The following is a 21,779-nucleotide window of genomic DNA, read 5'->3' as shown; positions in this document are numbered from 1 at the left end:
AATCTAATTATCTTGCCTTAATACCAACAATTAATACTGTTATCTTGTTGAGACTCCTAAAATCCAGTTTCCTGCTCTTTACAATGTGACGTAAATGATAAACAATAACTTGACACCAAAGTTGTCATTGCAAATCAATGAAATTGTCATGTCAGTTTGCATGGGCAAAAAAAGCTTTGATTACTTCTTGCTCTCCAATCCACTGTGTATATTCTTGATTTAGGCAACGATTAGCATCTATAAAGAGGCCCTGGTGTGGTACTTCCTCAGCTGGTTTGATTTCTGTGTAGTACTTTGCTATTGTGCCTTTGGCCTGAGATCTTCTCAGCATTTTTTTTTCTCAGTTGAAATTCTTACATTTTTACATGTAAAGCTTTTCCCTCTCCTAACTCTTAATCCTGTGGTGCAAATGCGGACATTACACAAGACTCCACATTATTTTGGCCATATCTTGTAAATCTTACCAACAGCTGTAGACGTAAAACCCCCAGCAGTCAGTGACCCTGGCCAGAATAAATCATTTTTACTATCAGTTGACCATAGATCCATCAAGAGAAAAGGACTTTGATGCTGACTGCTAAAAGCCAAAGACTTCCTGTTGACCTGAACCCTAAGCCCTTTTGACTTTCAGAGTCACTAATGTCATACAAAAATGTAAGAGCTTGCACCAGTCCACAATTTAGTTCATCCTCTGCCGAAGTTGTATTTAAGCTGCAAGTTCTGCATCAAACAGAGATGAAAAGGTTCAGCCTTCTTTCCCCTTCACAAGTTGAGAATGTGGGTGTAGATTTTTATTTTGTGCTACACTGACAGTAATGTGCTTCTAAACCTGATGCATGTGGTACCAATGCTGTTTGCGCCTCAACCAACCTTTCCATTCTAGTCTTAAGGACAACCAAATGAAGACGAATCCTTGACTTTACTTGAGAAAAAAAAAAAACAAAAAAAAAAAAACTTTTGAAATATTGTGTTCAAATGTTTTACTTTTGAAGTTTTCCTTGTTGCACTATTTGTTCCCTTCAGTTTCACTCTTCGTTAACCTTTCGACTCTTGTAAATGGTCTGATATCGCTTTAACTGCAGAGCCTTTTTAAATGTATCATGTAATTATGCATTTGCGTAATTCGATCTTAAAACTACTGTAAGTTTTGTACTGTAAGAGTCTATTCCAAATAAAATACTTGACAGGCCTGTTTTTCCTACAACTACAACACATGGTTAGTTAAGAATAATGAGCCGTACACTTTAAGTTTTTGTAAAGACTTTTCAATTTATTCGTCAGATGTACAGCATGTTCAAATTCTGCTTTACATTGGCTTCGGAGGAGCTCTTGGTGCACCAGCCTGAAAAACAGAACATAAAAAAAAGTTTTAGATTAATGTTGGATCTCACTGATTATCAATAACCTGTAAAGCACAGATATAACTTATCCACTGAAAACGGTATATATTAAGTAAACTGGTGCTGTGGATCTTGTAGCGCTACACTGAGCAGATGTGACAGTTAACAGAGGGTAGTGTTGTGGATAGTACTCACAGTGGGCCTGAACCTGGGTGGCGGGGTACGGTCTTTCCTGGCCTCACAGGAGCGGTTCCTCACCACCTTACTGTGGATGGCACAGCTGACACAGTAGTGCAGTTTCACGTAGAGCTTGGGCAGAACATACGCTGTAGAGTAGACACAGGGGAGAAAGGTACAGATGAGGACGCGCAACGAGAGGAAAATGCACAGACTGACATTTTTGATGTGGGGGAAATAATGTACTTACAGTCAAAGACGCTGGCCTCTGAGATGTCTCTCACGGCTGCTGCCTCCACAATGTTCCTGATCACAAACTTCTTGATGGCCTTGTCCTTGGGGACACAACGGGCACAGTTGGTGCAGCGAATGGGCTGCACATGCCCACGGCCCTTCTTAGCGCGACCGTTATTCCTCCTCTTCTTTGTCTGTAAGGCAAAAGGCAACACTTAAAAAAACTACAAATTACAGCCTAACAACATGGAATTAGGTAATGAACCACACGTTTTTTCTATCAGCTGAAATGTGTCAAGTGCATCAAAAACAGCCACATAACAGGAGATGGCATCCAATGCCTGGAGAGTTTGATTTGAGTTATTATATATCCAATTGAGACCGTTTCTATTTCTAATGCTACTACTGTGGAGCTGCTTGTGTTGAGACAACATGAATGATTAAAAGTATTACTCAGAAAATCTTATCTTACAAATATCTACGTATCCCTTACAATTTCACAAATGTCCAACAATAACCAGCCCCAGTGACAAAACTTAACTGACCACAAAGTCAATCACTTTATGCTGAAACGTCTGTAACACTCACAAATGTTGTAATTTGCTCGTCAATTCAACGTTTATAAGACATTTTGCGTTACTTTCGACATTCATGATTTGTTACCGTACATTTTCAATATCGATCTTTCAACATATGCAGTTAAAAACTCATAACACTTGAAGGTGCAATTCACAATACCACTAAAATAATGCCAATGCTGTCGTTTAGGAGGTTCTGCGAATCACTCTTTGGTAGAGTGACTATAATTCATTAGTTTTATTACTGTGTTTAATTAGGCTAAATACATGAGAGGAGCATCAACAGCGCAGGATGGCTGCGGGGTTTCGACCCGGCTACCATTACAACACATATTTTATAGATATTTCATGTTTTTCCACCTAGTTATTTTACATTCTGTATTAATTAACATCGTGAGAAACTAAAATGTGTATCTTAATCTTAACTACTTTGCTTGTTTCTACGCACATTAACATTAACATGTACGTTACCACATGAACACATGCACAAAACGGTTAGCCTGCTAACTGCTAGCATTAGGCCCAGACTAATTTTTTAATCATTTAGAGTAACATCTACCAACAACTTCCTACATTGTGGTTGAGCTGTGTGATTAAAATACACAATAAGGGCTGATTATGTGTGATTATTCGAATAAAATGCCAGTTTATTCTGTTTTTGCCGAGCGGCCGCCCCAGTCACGAACTCACCATGTTGCACGGGAAGCTGGAAAGAGGACCGGAAGAGGTTGCACCGCGAGAAGTAGCGCAATTCCGCTCCGCCCTCGACATCTTTTTTTTTTTTTTTTTTAAATCACAAATAAAAGGTCTTCGATTCTTTGTTTTACTACTATTATTTGAACAAATATAAAATATAAATAATGTACATGTTTTTAAATGTAAAATAAATACATTATGATTTTTAATCGCGGAAGGATATTAGTGTGAATAGTTAGATGCTCTGACAGCAGCCAGGCGTCACCCTAGTGAGCGGAGTTCAGTCCCTCCATTAATCCGAGAGAACCTATCCTTTATTTTGTGTTTGTTATATTGTCATGCACATTGCTTGGCAAAGCTTTAGATACATAAAATGGTAAAATATTGGTAAAGTTGTTAAAAAAAAATCACTTGAAACTTGAGTTAGATAAACTGCCTCAGGAAACAGTGGTCTTGGTGGTAATGTAAGGACAGCATGCATTAACACAAAACATTAATGTAACTTTGAGGGAAATTATAATCATATAATCTTCACTGCCATGTATAAACTAACTCAAGCAAGTTTTAGGTCTGCAAGTTAATCGTCACACCTTGTGAAAATGAAACCAAAGGCAGGGAAAAGGAAAAAATCTAAAATTCTATGGTATGCCTTGAAGATATTGGCAGTAATGTAAGTGATTTTATAGTTAAGAGAATAAAACATAAATGGTCGAGCGACCAACAGTAGATAACTGGCTTGAAATCATCAAATAGATTCATTAGATGGACGGACTGACTTTCATACTAAGATTGAGAAATTATTCATACACAGCAAGATGGAAAGAACGGATGATATATTTGTAGGAATAAGGAACATGGCAGGTGGTTTTCCCCTCTCACCATCACTCCTTAAAATCTCCTTATTTTGCTGTTTGCTTTGCCATTCATGGATAATTACATGCATATTATGTCTGCATTAAGTATTACTGTCCATAATATACAATGTTGGTGATGTGGATGTTATGGTGCAAAAAAAAGAGAAAAAAAAACTAATAATAAAATCTGTAGATAGCCAAGTGCAAACAAATCAAGAGGATAAAACATGCAAAAAAAAAAACACCAATATTGTATTATAATATCTTTTGCATTTAACATTTCTTGTATAGTATTGGTCAAGAGTTTATCTGAGGTTAATGTGTGTGTGGTTTCCTCAATCCTCAACTACAAATCTACATCCAATAAGAGACCACTGGATGGCACTGCATCAGAGTTTATCTATTACCAGTGCTCATGACAATATCAAAGCAAAGGAACTTTTAGGAACAAAGGTTTTTACCCAATTTGACAACAGATCTTCACGACATGGGGACAGTTTTTGTCCATTCCTTCTTACATGAGTCTCTGATGTTTCTCTCTCATCTTTAGCTAGACTGTCAAGTGGATGCATCCAACTTTCTCAATGTAAACACAGCCACATAGGCCGGATTGCTCTTCGGTCCCTTTCCTCCCAAATGACAATATTGTGCTCAAGAGATTGACACACAGAGGAAATAGCTGCAGATAAGCAGCTGCATTATTTTAGACAAATCTATAAACAGTTAGCATTATTCTTATTTATTTTGTTGGTGTCTTCTGCTGGTCTAACTAAAAATATCAAGCAGTTTAGTGAGTGAATCCACTCAGATGATGCTCCTATCATCTCCAAAAAAATCTCTTGGTAACACTTGACTCTCCTCCTGATTAGTCATGCTGTTCTTCACGTGTGTGCTTTCTAAATGTTCTGCCCTTTGCCTGGTTATGATAAAGCAGGTCTTTACAGTTATTCAATAGTTACAAAACATCCAAAGAAAAGAGTCTGTCCAAGGCTAGTTTGAGCTATTGTTGGTGAAGCATCCTTGCACTTTTACACAATGTCCTGTTAAGTAACATCTTGTTACTTTTGCTTGTGCTGTCTCTGGTAAAGGTGAAGGAGCAGAGACAGTTTATAATTCTGCAGTCCTGTAATATGCAGCATAACTGTTGCTTAAATTGTATTTACCTCATCAGTTTGAGTGATTAATTGTACAGCACTATCATAAGGGTGCAGCCATTTCTACACTCGATCTGTCACATCAGCTGCAAGTTCTTCAAGTTTGTGAAGCTGCAACTTCTCTTTTTCTGTCTTTTCTGTCAGTGATGAAACTCTTGGCAAACACCTGCACATGATGTCTCACATCACCATCATTGATCCAGCCTCTACAGACAGTACAAACATCACTGTTACCAAAGCTGTTACAACACACACTGAACTCTAAAGATAACAGCTGAATTTTCAAGAGACTTTAATTCCAGGTCTTACTACACCTGTCAAAACCACATTTTTTACTAAATAAAGATGAGAAAAAACAAATTACATTTAAAAATTTTTATTTAAATAGTTCATTGCCCTTGTCCTTATTTCTTCTTGCTCTTCTTGTCCTTTGCCTTCTTTTTGTTAGGCTTCTGAGCGTTGGCCTTATTGTAGAGGTAAAGTCCCACCAAGCCGAGCAGAGTGGGTACCAGCGCCAAACATACGAGGGGCAACACATCGTTGACCATTTTCTGCCAAGGCGTCTGCTGTGTCAGTGAGATCACCTCCACCTCGAACTCAAGAGCAGCATCACCTGGGACGAATCAAGAACACAGTCAACGTTTTGTCACATCAGGTATTAATTAGTTTGTTTCCTTTAATATGTCACCTGTCTGTATATCTATTGTATTTATATGTAAATAAATAAGGATATAAAATATAACATAACATCTAAAAAAGTGGAGGGAAAAAAAACAGTCACTGGCATACTTTTAAAGGACGACTGGTGATATTTTATGTATTTTCAAATCTCATGAAAAAAAACAAAACCAACAATAAACTGATCCTGTTAATAAGTCTGTGAAGCTAACGCCTCATAGCTTATTCTTCTATTTCTATAGAGCTTCATTGTACTCAAAAAACTACTAAAAGTACATAAATGAACCAGTGTTGCACTGGGTGAGGTGTCTTTTGTACAATGAATATGAGCACATACACTGTCCTGCTGCTGTAAAAACTCATTAGTGTGTATTAATCCGCACCTGAAAATAGTCCCCAACCAATGCACTCTTTACTCCTGTTTGAGTAACGTTTGTTTAAAACTACAGTGCCCACGTGGTTTTGTAAATTACTGAGACTGTTTTTTTTTAAAAAAAAATAAATGATACTATACAGTAGTTGTGCATTATTAAAGATCAACATCTTCAACAGCAGCAGACGGGGCTGAGTGCCACAGACAGGGAAGTCAGAAAGTACAGAGAGATTTCGTAATATATATTTGTTGGTTTTGTTTTTGTTTGTTCTTTTACCCATTTGTGGATAATTAGAATAATATAGAGTAACACCAACCTTATCCTTCAACAAATGTTCAGTGTGATTGTGCTAATGTTATTTCTGTTTGTTTGGCATATTTGCCTTTATTTGACAGTTGAAAGTGCAGAGAGGGACAGGAAACATGTGGAGTCAGAGAGAGAGAGAGGTATGACCTGCAACAAAGGTTCACATCTGGAACCAAACTGTGGACTCTGCAGGTACATGTGTCTTAACCAGTAGGCTACCAGGTCACCCCTGTGATAGTGCCAATGTTAAATGTATGTGATCATACTTGTGTAGTCGTGTAGAGCTGCACCGTGCAAACATTAACCTCCAGTATCTACAGAAATGTGACTTTCTGTAAATATATACTGTAGTAATGGAGCAGAGTTCACTGAATTCAACACTAATTTGACTATTCTATTTATTTTGCACACATGTGCATTAATATTATATATATATGGATATAAAAAACATTCTTATTGACACTGTGATGTTGGTTTTAACCATATCACCCAGTCTTGTGAGGTTGTCTACAGTATGTGTGGTGTTGATCAAACCATGTGTACAGTACCTGGAATCGTAGGAGGGTAGCCTTTCTTCCCGTATGCAAGGTGAGATGGGATAGTGGCTTTGATTTTTTGCCTGAATGAGAGAATGAGAAATACAAAACACATTTACTGAGGAAGCGTTTCTCTCATTCCATCATAAAACCATTAACCGTGCTGTGTTTTGAAGTTGATTCATGACTGCACGCAGCTATTCAAAGAATCGTTAAGCCCTTTCGTCACAATGGACCTGTACTTTTCACTTACCCTTCACACACGCCAATCAAGCTTTGCTCCAGACCTGATAAGAAAGTCACACACAGGGAGCGAGAGAGAGAGCAAGAGAGAGAGAATCAATCAGCAAAGAGAGCATATTCCCGGCTGCACAATAAGCTGCAGTCATTTCCTCAATGTAACCAAATCAAAGTGTCACTGATTGAGTAACACAGCCGGCACACAAAGACTAACTGTTTAATTTACCAGCAATAACTGTCCTCTTCCCCAGCTCAACAACAAGAGGATCCCGAGATAGTGATGAGTCGATCACCTTTCCATCCATCAGTTTACCCTGGTCAGTAAAAAAAAAAAACAAGAGGTGAGAAATGATGACATGAACTTAGTGTGTTTACGCGTCATTACCAGTTAGTTGCTGCATCCTTTTTTTTAAAAAGAAAAAATGAAAATATCGTGTTTCTGACATAGACTCTGAGTTACAACACATAAAAATATACTGTTGTATAAATATACAGTAAGTATAAATTGTGTATGACTTATATTTTAGCATAAAAACATATTAAAATGCTCACTGTGCAAATCTTAAAGTTAAAAATGAAGAGTAGGTGCAAGTAAACTGACAAATATTATTGGTTGTGTTTTAATTAGTACCTGATAATTTAGTATAATGTCCTAACATTAATATTCTATTCTATTCTTGCTCTGCATGTTTATAAATGATCTCAATAACGTTGTTATTTTAAATCTTATATTCTTTTTTAGGTTGACTCTGTAACATCTGTTTAGGGTTACAGATGAAAAATAGCCTCTTGGCTAACGCTGGTGCATTTGCAGCAATGTTCATTAATATGCATTGTCTCTGTTAAATAAACCAATAAATGAACATAGAATAAACAAAGCAGTAATAGTCTTACATGTAATTTGTTTAACCAAACGACCTGAATCATTAAGGGTTAATTATCAATTACAAAGCTCTCTGGGCCTCATCAGACTCTTAATTGATACTTTATTAGGGAGAGGTGCACTGAGAAGGACATGCAGTCGTCCAATATGTTAAAAATAAGAACCAAAGAAACAAAAAAAGTTCCAGCAACCGTAGCAGTACAGCATACTGTACGTTTTCAGCCTCACGTGCCTAATAGAAGTGAATTAGTTCACTATTTTATTATGTTAGTTATAATAGTGATATTGTAACTGTATAATCCACTTCATGTAGTCTCTATGTAAACCTTTTCTTGATTACACTTGTATATTTTCAGTATGGACCCCAAAAAAAGTAGTTCAACTGATAGGAAATTAAACAATAATCAAAAATATACACAGCATATCTCACTACTCATGTTCTTTTGTTCACACTGTATGCGGTGTATGACATGTTTGTTGTGCCTTACAGCTGAAATTCAAATCATAAAACTGAGTTTTTAAGTTCCTGCAGATCAACATGTGTGAGAGCTGGAAAAAAAAAACCTCGAGCCTCCAGTGTTCATGGGTGAACTGGTTGTGCTTCTCCCCCAGTGACAGGGCTGGTATTGCTGACGTGTTGCACCGCCCCATCACTCCATAGTAAAAAAGCAGTAGCGATCCACGAGATAAAGCTATAGAAACTGAAAACCACAATCTGTCCCGTGATTGCTCATCAGCGTGACATCTGAACCAGCTGTTTGTTATTCGGAGTCAGTAAAATGCACAAACACAGCGGTGCCCACATGGTTCATGCAGACGGTGCCACATAGACAACAACTGCGTTCGTCATCAGCTGGGCCGGTTTCACTTACAATCGTTGTAATAATGCACACATAACTGTCTGGATACGTTTCACCAGACACACAATGGACAATAAATAAACGTGTTGTGTCTTTGTCTTACCGTGTAATGTATTTGCAGCGTGTCTCCCATACTGGAAAGTGTGGAGCAAGTTTCGGGTTTCACCTTGGGTCAGAAGAGTGAAATTGTTAACACTGTTGCGTGTATATTTGTCGGTGTGTTACAGCTGCATTGTGTCTGCGTTACATTGTTGTGACACACTCACCAACACCTCCACCTGCACCTCCTCGGCTGCATTTTCTTCGCCCAGCGCGACTCCGCAGATGAAAACGGCGAGCAGCAGCAGGCAGACGCCGGTCTTCATTGTGAACTTCTGGAAAAGAGCTGCCATCCAACCTCTTCCGTGTGGACTTCTTCTTCCACACACAGCAGCGAAGAGAGAAAGAGAAAGAGACAGAGACAGAGCCGAGCTGCACAGTCTGCCGGTCGACCCCTGTGTCCAAAATGGCTCAGCACCGGGTAATGCTGATGTGTTATAATACTGGAGCGATAAGGACTAGCTGCCCGTGGACGTTGTCCCAACACCTGGGTCTCTCTGAAGAGCCCGCCTCAAACATTCCGCCAGCATCCCATCAGGCTGCCGGGGGGTGGGAAGCGGAAACGGCGCTCTTCAGGCGCTGGAGGGCGCTGTTGTGCAGCTTCTCCTCCGGCCCCAGGGCTCCTTCATGTGGAGCCTGTCAGGAGCAGACATGCCGGTTAAAGCCGGCTGCATAGACGCCACGTAGCTGCTAGTTCCCCCCATTAGCCCAGTGATCCTGGCTGCAGAAATATGAATATTGATAGAGAAACCAGTTTCAAGTAATGTCATGTATGCTATTAACAGAATCTATTGATTAGAGCCCCTAAAAACTTGTTTTTTAAGAAAGTATTTCTCCATAACCATTAATGCTCGTGGCTAAAAATGTAACAGTTTAAGTTCAAGTTCAGAAAAAAACATTATCAGTCATGATCTTTTATGAGTTTAACAAGCAGAAACTCAGCTAATCTGCTTCATCATCAGGACTGTGTCGGTGCTGTTAGACAAAAATTTTGATTCAAATATGGCTAAACTTTGGCTGTTGCGTGGAAATATAAATATAAACTCTGTACACTCAAACCAGTGAGGATAGCAATGAGGACACAATGATAAACAGCTAAATAAATAATCAAGACTGTTCTAACTTCAGAAGAAAATGTTGCTTTCATGTGGGAGCGAGAATCTGGTTGAGAAAATATGTTTTCAAGGCATTCAAATCATATAACTAAACTGTAAATGTTGCCCATCTATTTTTAGACATTGTAAATTAATGTGATGTGTTATCTTACATGCTTATGTCCCTTTTCATAGATATTTAATACAACACACTGTTATTTTATTCCCAACCCGGTAAACTGCAACTGTTCTGGGGCCCCAGAGTTACCATGTTGGTATTCATTTATTGTAATTTCATTAACTGCTAATTTATTCGTTCTCTATCCACAACTAAAGCACAAAATAAACTGAAATAACAGGCAGAATGCTCCACTATGTAACTATGTACCATATCTTATCATATTGTTTTGCATTCCAATTTTTGACACCTGTGATCAATGATCACTTAATTGTACTCTAAAGATGGATATTTGGTTGCCATCATTTTGAGACATGCATACATATTATGTGATGTTTATTGTGCTGTTCATACTTGAACAATATCAGATATTGATTAAAACGCTGCACAGCAACAGCAAAATAAAATAAACATCGTGGGGAACAGTGTGAAAATTCAATTTTATGTCACTAAATAACCAATTTAAGTCCAAAAACTGAAATGAAAATGTTTACACAAGTAACCAAAAACACATATTGGGCAAATTCAAAGTTAGTTAATGTATATTCAGCAGCATACTGCATATGATTCTTATATATTTCTTATATCCAGTAAGAACAGGTTTCTTACCAGGTTTTCTTCACCTATAACTCACTTTCATCACTTATTTTTAGTTTCAGTGAAATGTATGAGCACTGTCAGACACAAATCCTCAGGGACTTGTTACAGGGTTATTAAATGTCATCAAGTCAGATATGAAGCATAGCTGTGATGACAAAAAGGCAGAAGGAAAGAAAAGAATATAGGCCTAACCTAATTAGCACATGCGTCATTCAAGGAAGCTATGTCATCTAACCTGCAGTTTAGAAACGTAACAACACTTTGTATGCACATTTCTGAACCACAAGTGTACATAAATCTATAGAAACAGCCTGAGAGAACAATCACCTTACATTTTCCCTTTTTTTAAAAATCTGTAGGCCAACTCAGCACAAACTCAGATCAACATATTGATACATTTTTATCATATTCTTTTTTTTTTCTCAATAGAATTTATGTCTTAGACTTCATGAAAAATAAAAAAGTTATGACAGCCTCAAGAGAAAGAAGCAAAATACGAATTGGTGTAAATGGGGAGTCTCTTCTTTTAACAAATTCCTTCTCTCTCCTTCTGTCACCCTTGAAAATCTCAAACTTGGAGTCATACGTGCCAAATTGACAGTTTGCCTGGTAATATTAAACATGCTGCATTATGGTATTTTTGCACAAGAAGTCAGTTCATCTGACCTTAACACACTGGTGAATAGGAATTTACAGGAACTAGAAATTGGTGAACGATCAAGAATAGTACTTAATACTGTGCAGAACTGAAATAGAAATTACTGACTCACTTTTGTGCACAAACCAAAGATAAAACCTGCTTCCTCCCTCGGAACCCAGAACTAGAGAAGTGTATGTTACTAAAACCACAGTGTTCTTTTAAATGTATGATAAAGTCTCACTGTCATATCCAACCACTGCATCAAACGGCTCTTAGGTATCGTTTTAGTAGGTTTTATTAGATTTTAGTGGAAAGGTTACAGATTCTCTGAGGTAATAGCCAGTAATAGATGTCATTATGATCTGACCTTTCACAATGAGTCATATTACATCATAAATCAGGACTATGTCATGCTGAACTGTTCTCTACCATTCATGCAGTATTTTATACCAGTGATCATGCAACAAATTCTTCAATTTAGAAACCTCTTTCTTTTTGAAGAGCAACACATGTTATGCAATGCTGAAAATCATTTCACCATTTCCTGAAAACCCAATAAGTTCCCACATATAACAGGAACTTTATAACAGTCAGTTTCTGTAGCATTTACATTAAGTACAATTACAAAAAAATGCTTGTAGTTCCAGTTAATTTCCAATTTATTTGCTGAACTTGTTGCTAATTAGCATACTGTTAATTAATAATTAATAGTTAATTAAAATTATGTGAAGGAATCGTGTAGCTTTTCATCTCTGGGAGAAACTCCTGAATGAGGGAAGATCATGATTCTTCAGCATTTGGTATCGTGACTCCTTTGTGAACGAATCCTGCAACTTTATTTGGTTTATTTTAAAAATATGATATGAACGACTACATTACACCACTGGAAAAGTGGTTTCCAATTATGTAATGTCACGAGGAATCCTTTTATAAAAATGTTTAAGAACATGTAAGTTTACTAGAAACTACCTGCACCAAGTGCTTCACATGAAAAAATAAACCTAAAATGAACATAAAAACATGTAAATATTTATAAGATGGAAAATAAAACACACTTGATAATAATAATAAATAAAAAATAATAAGATAAAATAGATTTAGGTTAGATAAATCAGCATGTTTATGATTTATCTGTTGTTACCAACAGGGCAAAGAGGGCAGCTGCCCCAAGGCCACAGACCCTCAGGGGCCCCAACGACCCCAGATTTACTGTGTGGAAATGAGTCTGTTTTCATTTGATCCATTGCAAACGCAATATAACACACACAGGTGCTACATTTTTACATAACCTTGACATCTTGGCTCTTAGAGGGGCTCAGGTGTCAAAATCTAATTTTAAAACTTGTGTTATTTCATTTGATACAGAGCTCAAAGTCGCATTTTCCTAAATAAGTTTATTTTTAATCAAATCAACACAAACTAACTGACTCACAGCGAGCCTGGGGCAGAGTTTTCCAGAGCAGGAGTACTGGTTGGTTTCTATAAAAACTGACATGAAGCTGCCAAGTGTTGCTGCCAAGTTTTCCTATAGAGAGTTAAAGCCCCCACACAAGCGGTGTGGCGTTTCTGGCTGATTAGACCTCTGCTCATATGGTTGTCAGTGGGCAGAGCTATGCTGGGAATTATATGAGGCCACTGGATTCCATGTATAGATAAGAATTATGAAGGACATTTATCCCACCGTCAGATGTCAGTCAAAGTCTGTACAAGAGCACTGATCAGCCAAAATAAGTGGAATCACCTGTGTGGATGGACCAAAAATTGGCTATGACAGCTGCCATCACGATCAGCTGCCTAAAACCTGTAATTCTGGTGTAGATGAGTCTATAATTAATCAGTAAAAAAGGATATCTGAAGGGTTGTTTGAGTCTTGTATGGGTAGACAGATATGACATGAAATAATGGACTAAGAGAGTCCCTTTCCATTCATTTTGCAGCCCCTGTTTATTACACATAAAATATTACTGTGCATTTTCTAAGACAAAAGCAAGACTGAGGTGACATTGTTCCAAAAGAAATGTACCAAATTCTCAACAAACTGACAAAAAACAAGCTGTATTAAATCTTGGTTTGGTTTTGACACCCTAATCTCGCGATATCTCGTTTCCTGCTGAGTTGTCCCCCCGGAAAATATCGTGAGACATATAGTAAGCTAGAGGACTACTCAGCTGAAGGTAAGTGAGGATACTGACACCACCATTAACCCGATAATATACATGTATAAGTGGCAGCAGTGGATGAAATAATAGTGTGTTGTGTTGGCTGTTCTGTGGCGGGTTGTGTGGCCTCAGCGTTGTCCGGGGCTGAAGCAGCGGCGGACGGCTCGCTGACAGCAGAATGCCCGCTGAGGTGAGGAGCGGATGGATGGATGAATGTCTCATCGATTCTGCGATTAAAAGCTGAACTATACTGATAAATTGGTTTATAATAAATGCGATAATGAGGAAATTGTTGAGCTTTAGTGGCGAAATTAGGTGTTTATTGCTGGATAAAGCGGAGAAATGTGCTTGGGCCGATGGCTGTAACGTCACCTATCGTAGCATCCTCCGGCTAACGGAGCTAACCTGAGTCACCCGGAGCTGAATTAACATTATCACACCGGCCCTGCTCCCAGCTAGCGTTAAATCTCCATTTATTTGTGTATGTTATCAATAAACATAGCTGGGTGAAGAGAGGAGCTGGTGCCAGGCGGTGACAGTGCGGTGATCCTCTTCAGCACCATGGACAGGGCTGCAGCGAGCCTCACATCTACTTTATTTGTTTTTATTCTTTATTATCATCCCACTGTTTATCCTCTGCATCCCTCACTGTTGATGTAGGATGGTTAACTCAATAAAGCTCACATGATTAGGATGCCTTAGATACATATTAAACATATAAATTCAACCACCCTTTTTTCTTCTCCACACTGGGAGAAAAATAGTCAGATTCAGACTGGGTATGTGTGATCATTGTGGGTTTTTTTTCACATATTCCAGGGTGTACCAACATGTTCACAAATGTGCTTGAACATTCAGAAGACATTAGTTAATAACATCTCACTTTCAACAAACAAAGTGGATTGTGCTGATTGTGTTTTAAAAAAGTGGGAAAAATGTGCAGTTTTTACTCTTAAAGTGAAATTTGGAAACTGGAAATATAATTTTACTCCTACCCTGTTTTTTTTTTTTTTTTGGCCTCTTGTTGGTCCTAACAGTAAAATGCTGCAGCTGTAAGTTGCTCGACGTTTTCTCTGATCCATATTCATCATATATATTTGCAGTTAATTTACATAATGTTGTCAGTCTGTTTCTCTATATTGTATATTTACTGTTATCACATATATATGCTGTATGTCGTGTATCCCTCCTCATCTTTGAAGAGAGATCTGTCCCCTGCTCTTCCTGAGGTTTCTCCCTTTTTTCCCCATTTAAGAGTTTTCCCCCATCCGAAGGTCTAAGCAAATTTGTGATTTGTGATCATGTGCTATATAAATATAACTTTACTTGACTGGACTTACAATATTTAGAATAATTGCCATCTACTTTTACGACTAGACTTCATTTTAACATATTCTGAGGTAACTCTCGGCATGATCTGACCTAGAGAAGACATGTCCTATTCTCATGTCTCTCTATCTGTTTTAAACCAGGTGGCCTAGTGGTTGGTCTTTTATTGAATGTGTTCATGCCAGGTCTGGTAATGTAGGACATTTTGCGTGTTGCTCTGAGGCCTTGGCGTTGTTGCAGGCTAACGTTTGAAGGAGAGAAAAACAGCGAGAAGGGTCTGAACAGATTGTGCTGCAGCCTGGAGTCATGGCACTGACATGCATCTCTTTCACCCTCTCTGCGATGATGACTGTGGGCGATTAGCATAGCTTGCACCTGTCGCGGGGCGTGCATGTAGAAGTGAGATGTTCTGGCATGGTGGTGGTGTAGGGTTTTTTTTAGAAAGGTGAGAGAAGGTGAGCTGGAACATTTCCCTTCATTGTAATTTAACAAAGGTCAGTTTGGTTTATTAATAATTCTCTCGTTATTCAATCATGTTAATTATTTAGACCAGCATCATTCATTGGCTGTTTGCCTTATACTGCATATATGAAACTACATAAAATCATTACTAAATGTTTATTTGTTCTGTTTCTTTTCAGCCCTCCTTCTGAATCGATCACTGCTGAACTACTGAAACTTCTTAGAAAGGCGTCTAGAATTGTAACTGTAGCTGCACACCGAAGCGTGAGAAGCTCATCCGAATCATGGGGAACATTTTCGGGAATTTGCTGAAGAGCCTTATAGGAAAGAAGGAGATGAGGATCTTGATGGTGGGGCTCGATGCTGCAGGAAAAACTACCATCCTCTACAAGCTCAAACTGGGGGAAATAGTCACCACAATCCCAACCATCGGTATGTGCGCTGTCAAAGAAACATTAGTTATGTCATCACACGCATTAATGATGCACCACCGAGTTTACTTTACATGTTGGATGACCTTCGCTCTTGTTGACAGGGTTTAACGTGGAGACGGTGGAGTACAAGAACATCAGCTTCACCGTGTGGGACGTGGGTGGGCAGGACAAGATCCGCCCCCTCTGGAGACACTACTTTCAAAACACACAGGGTGAGCTGAGCTAATCAGAGGGTAACGCCAGTCTTAATGGAGGAATACTTCCCTCCTCTTCTTCTTCAGAAAAGAATTTACTTTGTTAGATCGTTATTATTTCTTTGCCCTGTGTTCTTCTCACTGTTTCAGGTCTGATCTTTGTAGTGGACAGTAATGACAGAGAGCGTGTGAACGAAGCACGAGAAGAGCTGATGAGGATGCTGGCTGAGGATGAGCTGAGAGATGCGGTGCTCCTCGTGTTCGCCAATAAGCAGGTTAGAAACCATAACTACACACATGCTTAGTGAATACACAGTACATATACATGAATACACAGAAACCCACAAAACCCAACCTCCCATTCTGTCCCTGCAATAAATTCAACTTCTCCTTCAACCTGATGTAATCGTTTGTAATCTAAGTGTAGAAATGATATTAACTGTTACAGTAAATGATGAAAACAAGTTGAGATGTGATGTAGTTTTCATTACAGTTTCATTTACAATTACAATTTGATGCAAGAAAGAGAACAAAATTGTATATCGTAGCTCTCAGAATTCATGGCTTACAGGTGAAAAAAGATATAGAGAAGACAGATACAAAAAAAAGGGTAAGAAATTAAAAATGAAGTTGGCCTCAGTTGAATGGGGAATTATTTTTAAAGCAGTCATGAAATAGTTCCAGCTGCTGTAATGACAGCAGTCACAATGAAAAACAATCAGTAATGTAGTGAATGAGGTTATGCAACTTTATGCAATTTTCTATATTGATTAATCTGGCTGTTATTTCCTTGAGTAATAATGAATTAATGGTTTTGTGTAATATCATAAAGCAGTCACAAATGTCTGTCACAGTTTCCCAATTTCCAAAGTGATGTCTTCAAATGTATCGTAGAGTCAAACCAATGGTCCAAAACTCAAAGAGAATTTTTAAGCGCTTTTGCTCAAAGCATTTGTAAAACAATTTATTCATTGTTAAAATAGTTAACAGTTACATTTTTTATCTATTGACTAATCAATTAATTGACTAATCATTAATTAATTAGTAGATAGAGATGATCTAATTCTGTCCTGCTGCCAAGCTGACAAAGTTGTATGTAGTATTAAATGTAGCATTCTGCTTTTCAACGTTATTCCAACATAATTCATTCTTAACGATACACGTATTACAAAGTTTCACTGTGGATGAATAATACATTAGCAAGATTTTAAACAAGCTTTTGTACTAAGTTGACAATGTATTAGTATTATCATATAATACACTTCTGTTCTGTTGCTAATGGTGGTTGTTTGCTTTGTGGTTAATCACTAACTAGATCTTAAAAAGAATAGATAGACATTTTGGGAAATAAGAGTTGTAAGTCTTCTGTCTTTCCAGTAAATATAAAGCTGCTGCCTGCAGCCAGATGAAGCAATAGTGTGTCATTGTTACGTTTTGGTTTGGTACAGATGAAACAAACAAGACAGAATGTGTTAATAAGTGAGTTTTAGAGGTGCTGGTACAGTCGGCATATTTTGTTATCGTCAGTCAGAATCAGGCTAGCTGTTTGCGACTGCTGGCGACAGCTTTATATGTAGCAGACAGACATGAGTATGTCAAACTATTCCTTTAATGTTTATGTTTTAAATTTCTATTGTACAACTGCATGCAGATCAATAGGACTGTAACTAATGATTATCTTCAATATTAATTAATATGCCAATTTTTTTGTGATTAATAGATTAACTGTTGGTCTATGAAGTGTCAGAAAATAGTTCAGAATAACCTCCACAGTTTCCCAGAGTCCAAACAATTTGGAGTTGATGTCTTCAAATTGCTTATTAAGTCTTACATACAATCATTGACCCAAACATCTTTTAATTTATGAAAAGCAGACTTCACATTTAAAAGTCTGGAACCAGAGACCTTTTGGTGTTTTTGCTTGGAAAACGATAAATCGATTATTAATATAAAAAATTCTGTCCATTGATTAATCAACTTCACACACAGTGCACAGTACAGTATACTGTATATACAGTAAGTACACATGTGCAAACGTAGATACTTAAATCCAAACAATAAACAAGCCATCAGCTGTCACACACATGCTTTATCACTAACCTTTGACTTCTATATACTGAAGGGCAGTATCTGAACTCTTTCCTCTTTGATAGGACTTACCAAACGCCATGAACGCCGCCGAGATCACAGACAAGTTGGGCTTACACTCCCTGCGCCACCGCAACTGGTACATCCAGGCCACCTGCGCCACCAGCGGCGACGGCCTCTACGAGGGTCTTGATTGGCTGGCCAATCAACTCAAGAACAAGAAATAAGAAGAGAATCTGGGGGAAAACCAGCAGCCACAACCGTCCAGCTTTTTATTTCATTTGGGAACGGGGGGCGCGGGATACGTAGTACAAGGGAGTTCGGTTGATAGGTACAAAGCAAGATTCGGGGTTTGGGGGAGATTTTAGGGTTTTCATTTTCAGTCTGTTATGGTTTCCTGATGGTTTTCAGTGCTTATTGAAAACAGATTCTCATGTCCATATTTAACCACACACACACACAAATGCACACTAACCGTAAGCAATCACAGCAGACTCTTGCTTTTCCCGTGTCCACCTCTTGTCTTTAGGTGCATCGTACTGTACATTAGTCATAGGTGCTGTACTGAGTCATGTGTGACTCCATCGTGTCAGCAAAAAGACCGGCTTGACTCTTTGTTGACGTATGTTTTTTTTTAACTGTCGTCCATGCAAAGAAGTGTCGTCTGTGTCAGCCGCGCTTCCTGTTTTTTTTTTTTTTTTCTTTCCCTGCGGGGTAACAGAGAGCCATGTTTGAGAACAATCACAGCTGGCAGATTCATGTCACCACAGACTTAATTCAGTCTCCCTTTTTAATTTGTGAGCAATGCTGAGGCACTTTGATACTCAGATAAAGTGTGTACATGTGTGTCTGAGCGTGCACGCATGCTGTATGTGTTTGTGCAAGCGGCCGAGACAGCATTAATCATAAACAACTCTGTGAACCAGAAATAGAAAACAGAACTGGAATCTCTCTGTCACACATCCTCTTACTGCCCCATTTTGGAAATCTTTTGATATCTGTGGCGTGTTTCTACCCCCCTCCGTGGCACCCCGAAGCGCTTGAGCCGCCCTTTTTAAATATTTTAAAACGCACAACACGTTCTTGACTGCCTGAACTGCATGCATCCCGGTAGATCTCGCTGACTGCTCTTGCATACTTCTCTGTCCTCTGTAAAGCTGCATGGACACTGTTTGTCGATTTGTACTCTTTAACTGCCCTGATCGTGCTCTGGTGTTGTTTACTGTAGGATGCCAGGACTTAACCAAACCACCAACTTCTGTAGGTGTCAACATGTGCTAAATACAGTGCAATATAGTCAGCTTTATGCTACATGGTCTTTGATGTGAAAGCAGCATATAGGTTAAACACAACACACACACACACGATCCGCACAGCTGCTGCTTGTCTGCCTTCTTGTGTGTCCATGTGAGTACTCAAACTGCATCAGGTTGCTCTCGCTTGTGTTGTTTTTTGTCTCTACTTGCATATCAGGGGATGATTCTGTTGCCTGATAATGTTTCTGAATGTGAATATTGTTGATGAATCCACAAATGGCTGTAATTATATTTATTTGACACACACATTGTTTATTTCAGTGAAGTGTTTGAAAGAAAGCAGGGGAAGCAGATCAATATGTCCGTGTTATTGTTAGTGAAGGTTCATCCACGACTCACCTCTGAACAGCAGACTAGTTACCGCATCACCACTGATACCAGCAGAACCCACACACTACCGTCAATGAAACTCTTTCTTTGTGCCATACATGGGTACTCACATAGTACGACACCAGTAACAGTAAAACCGTCTGTATGTCCACCAACTTACCAGTTCACCATTGTACCATTGTTCATATTCAGCATCTATTGTATTGTTAAAACATGAGTTTGATCAGTTGGGTTTTGTGGCCTTATATTCAGTGATGTAAAAAAAAAACTGCTAATTAATTTCCTCTCAGCTCGTTTGCTTCTGATTTTGAGTCACATATATTTATCTATAAAGAATGATTTACAGATTTATTTCTCTATGCCCTCAAAAGGCAGGTTTTGCACCACAGTTCAAGATGTTTAGGCAAAGGTTTTGTCCTTTAGTATATTTTGTTTTGCCAGTATACTTGATACATATTTGGTGGTAGATTTCTTTGGGAGTTTTTTGGGGGGTGAGGAGGGGAGGGGGGTGTAAAAAAAAACAAACTTTGATGTAGACTGTGTCTGTGAAACAATGATAATCAGTGCAGAAACAAATAAAAAAAATACTTCTGATGATTCATTCTGTACCGTTATAGTTACACAAGTAGATTTAAAAACAGTGAAGACCATGTTTCAATGCTGAATGCACGGAGACATCTGTATGTGATGTAAGACAACAAAATCCTGCTGTATTACAAATAAACCCATTTTCTGTATGATCTGTCTTGTCAGCTTTGAGTGATGTTACTGATGGACATATTCATGCTCTGTATTCATGTTTACAAGTGATGGATGACTTGCAGTCATGAACTTCTACCAGAAGAGGACAGTCTTTAGCAGCAGTGTTCAATCTGTGTGGCTCAAAGTGTGAAGAGTTATGTCTGCAGGGCTGACGGTGAGGATACAGAGGTCACGTCCTCTGAATGAGTAAAGTACAGTTTACATTTTATAATTTAAAGTTCCACATTGTCTGTTTTTAAAAGACAAATACCATATTTTTTTTACTTATGCTCCTTAAATTTGGTTATTTTCAGTCAAAGAAACATAAAGAAATACACAAAATGAATAAATAAACTTTTAAAATAGTTCAATTTAAACAACTAGTTATATTTTCTAAACATGGGAAAATATTCAAATTAGTCCACAAGTCTTTCATGGAGTTAATTAAGGAATGAAATGAGGTGCTCAGTGTTGCTCATTTTCTATTTTCTATTTATTTTTAGATGTAGCAAAATGTAATGAATTGCAGTTTACATTTACAGTAATTTTGTAGGTTTTTGAATGTAAATGTAACAGCTTTGACAATAATATGTGAGCATGTGCAACATGGACTGTAAATATACAGAGTTTTGGTGAGTGAGAAAGCACTTTATGAATCTGGAAAGATGTCCTTCAATGCATTTTGTGTCAAAGTAATGAAAAGTAATCTACAATTTAGTCGATGATGACTTCTGTTGTGTCAACTGTGTGAAGAGTTTTGAAGAAGTGAACTCAGTACTGAGTTATAAGTGTTAGTCAAAAACTGCATGTTGTTCTCAAAATGACTGCAGTATTTCTAAAATCCTGGCTGCAGCCATGTTAATCTGGTGCAATTTTTGTCCATTTTAATTGATTTTACCACACAACTTTATCACTCAGTGATTTTCAGAGTATGTTTAAGTGTTTCTTTTATGTCAAACGTAGGCTTCAAGTACACTTTAACAGAAACATGTTTTTTTATTTGATTTCATACACTTTATGTCTGTTATGTCCGTTATGTCTCTTTCCGTGTGTTTTGAAGAGAGTCTGTTGCATGTGGGTCAGTTGTGTTCAGTTTTCCTGAACCTATTCTGAACAGCAAGTTGTTTCTCTGAGGCAAAACGGAAAAGAAATACTTTTTGAAAATAACTTCCTGGTAGTGGTGAAATATTAACCATTTGTTTTGA

At 38.0% G+C, this 21,779-nt stretch overlaps 3 protein-coding genes across 4 annotated transcripts; 1 reads left to right on the top strand and 2 right to left on the bottom strand.

Moving 5' to 3' along the window:
* Nucleotides 1-1,249: 1,249 nt before the first annotated feature.
* On the bottom strand, nucleotides 1,250-3,115 carry LOC137181642 (small ribosomal subunit protein eS26). Its single transcript, XM_067587489.1, has 4 exons — nucleotides 3,020-3,115; nucleotides 1,768-1,945; nucleotides 1,536-1,666; nucleotides 1,250-1,342 (listed from the first exon to the last, which is right to left on the bottom strand). Exons 1-4 carry the CDS (start codon nucleotides 3,098-3,100, stop codon nucleotides 1,307-1,309), a joined length of 426 nt encoding a protein of 141 aa, XP_067443590.1. The 5' UTR covers nucleotides 3,101-3,115; the 3' UTR covers nucleotides 1,250-1,306.
* Nucleotides 3,116-5,393: 2,278 nt separating this feature from the next.
* On the bottom strand, nucleotides 5,394-9,571 carry fkbp11 (FKBP prolyl isomerase 11). The gene is made up of 6 exons (XM_067587485.1): nucleotides 9,177-9,571; nucleotides 9,014-9,076; nucleotides 7,394-7,481; nucleotides 7,181-7,214; nucleotides 6,940-7,010; nucleotides 5,394-5,646 (listed from the first exon to the last, which is right to left on the bottom strand). The coding sequence occupies exons 1-6, from the start codon at nucleotides 9,300-9,302 to the stop codon at nucleotides 5,438-5,440; spliced, it is 591 nt and encodes a 196-aa protein (XP_067443586.1). The 5' UTR covers nucleotides 9,303-9,571; the 3' UTR covers nucleotides 5,394-5,437.
* Nucleotides 9,572-13,618: 4,047 nt separating this feature from the next.
* On the top strand, nucleotides 13,619-20,573 carry LOC137181641 (ADP-ribosylation factor 3). Of its 2 annotated transcripts, none has more exons than XM_067587487.1 (5): nucleotides 13,619-13,695; nucleotides 15,651-15,903; nucleotides 16,007-16,117; nucleotides 16,250-16,374; nucleotides 18,253-20,573. In XM_067587487.1, exons 2-5 carry the CDS (start codon nucleotides 15,756-15,758, stop codon nucleotides 18,412-18,414), a joined length of 546 nt encoding a protein of 181 aa, XP_067443588.1. In that variant the 5' UTR covers nucleotides 13,619-13,695; nucleotides 15,651-15,755; the 3' UTR covers nucleotides 18,415-20,573. The 2 variants fall into 2 exon arrangements, with proteins under 2 accessions (XP_067443588.1, XP_067443589.1); XM_067587488.1 differs by lacking the exon at nucleotides 13,619-13,695 and adding an exon at nucleotides 13,717-13,870.
* The last annotated feature ends 1,206 nt before the right edge of the window (nucleotides 20,574-21,779 follow it).

Source organism: Thunnus thynnus, chromosome 4 (assembly GCF_963924715.1).
Source record: "Thunnus thynnus chromosome 4, fThuThy2.1, whole genome shotgun sequence".
In the NCBI taxonomy this organism is placed as follows: Eukaryota; Metazoa; Chordata; class Actinopteri; order Scombriformes; family Scombridae; genus Thunnus; species Thunnus thynnus.
This window is presented reverse-complemented; position numbering and strand designations above follow the sequence as displayed.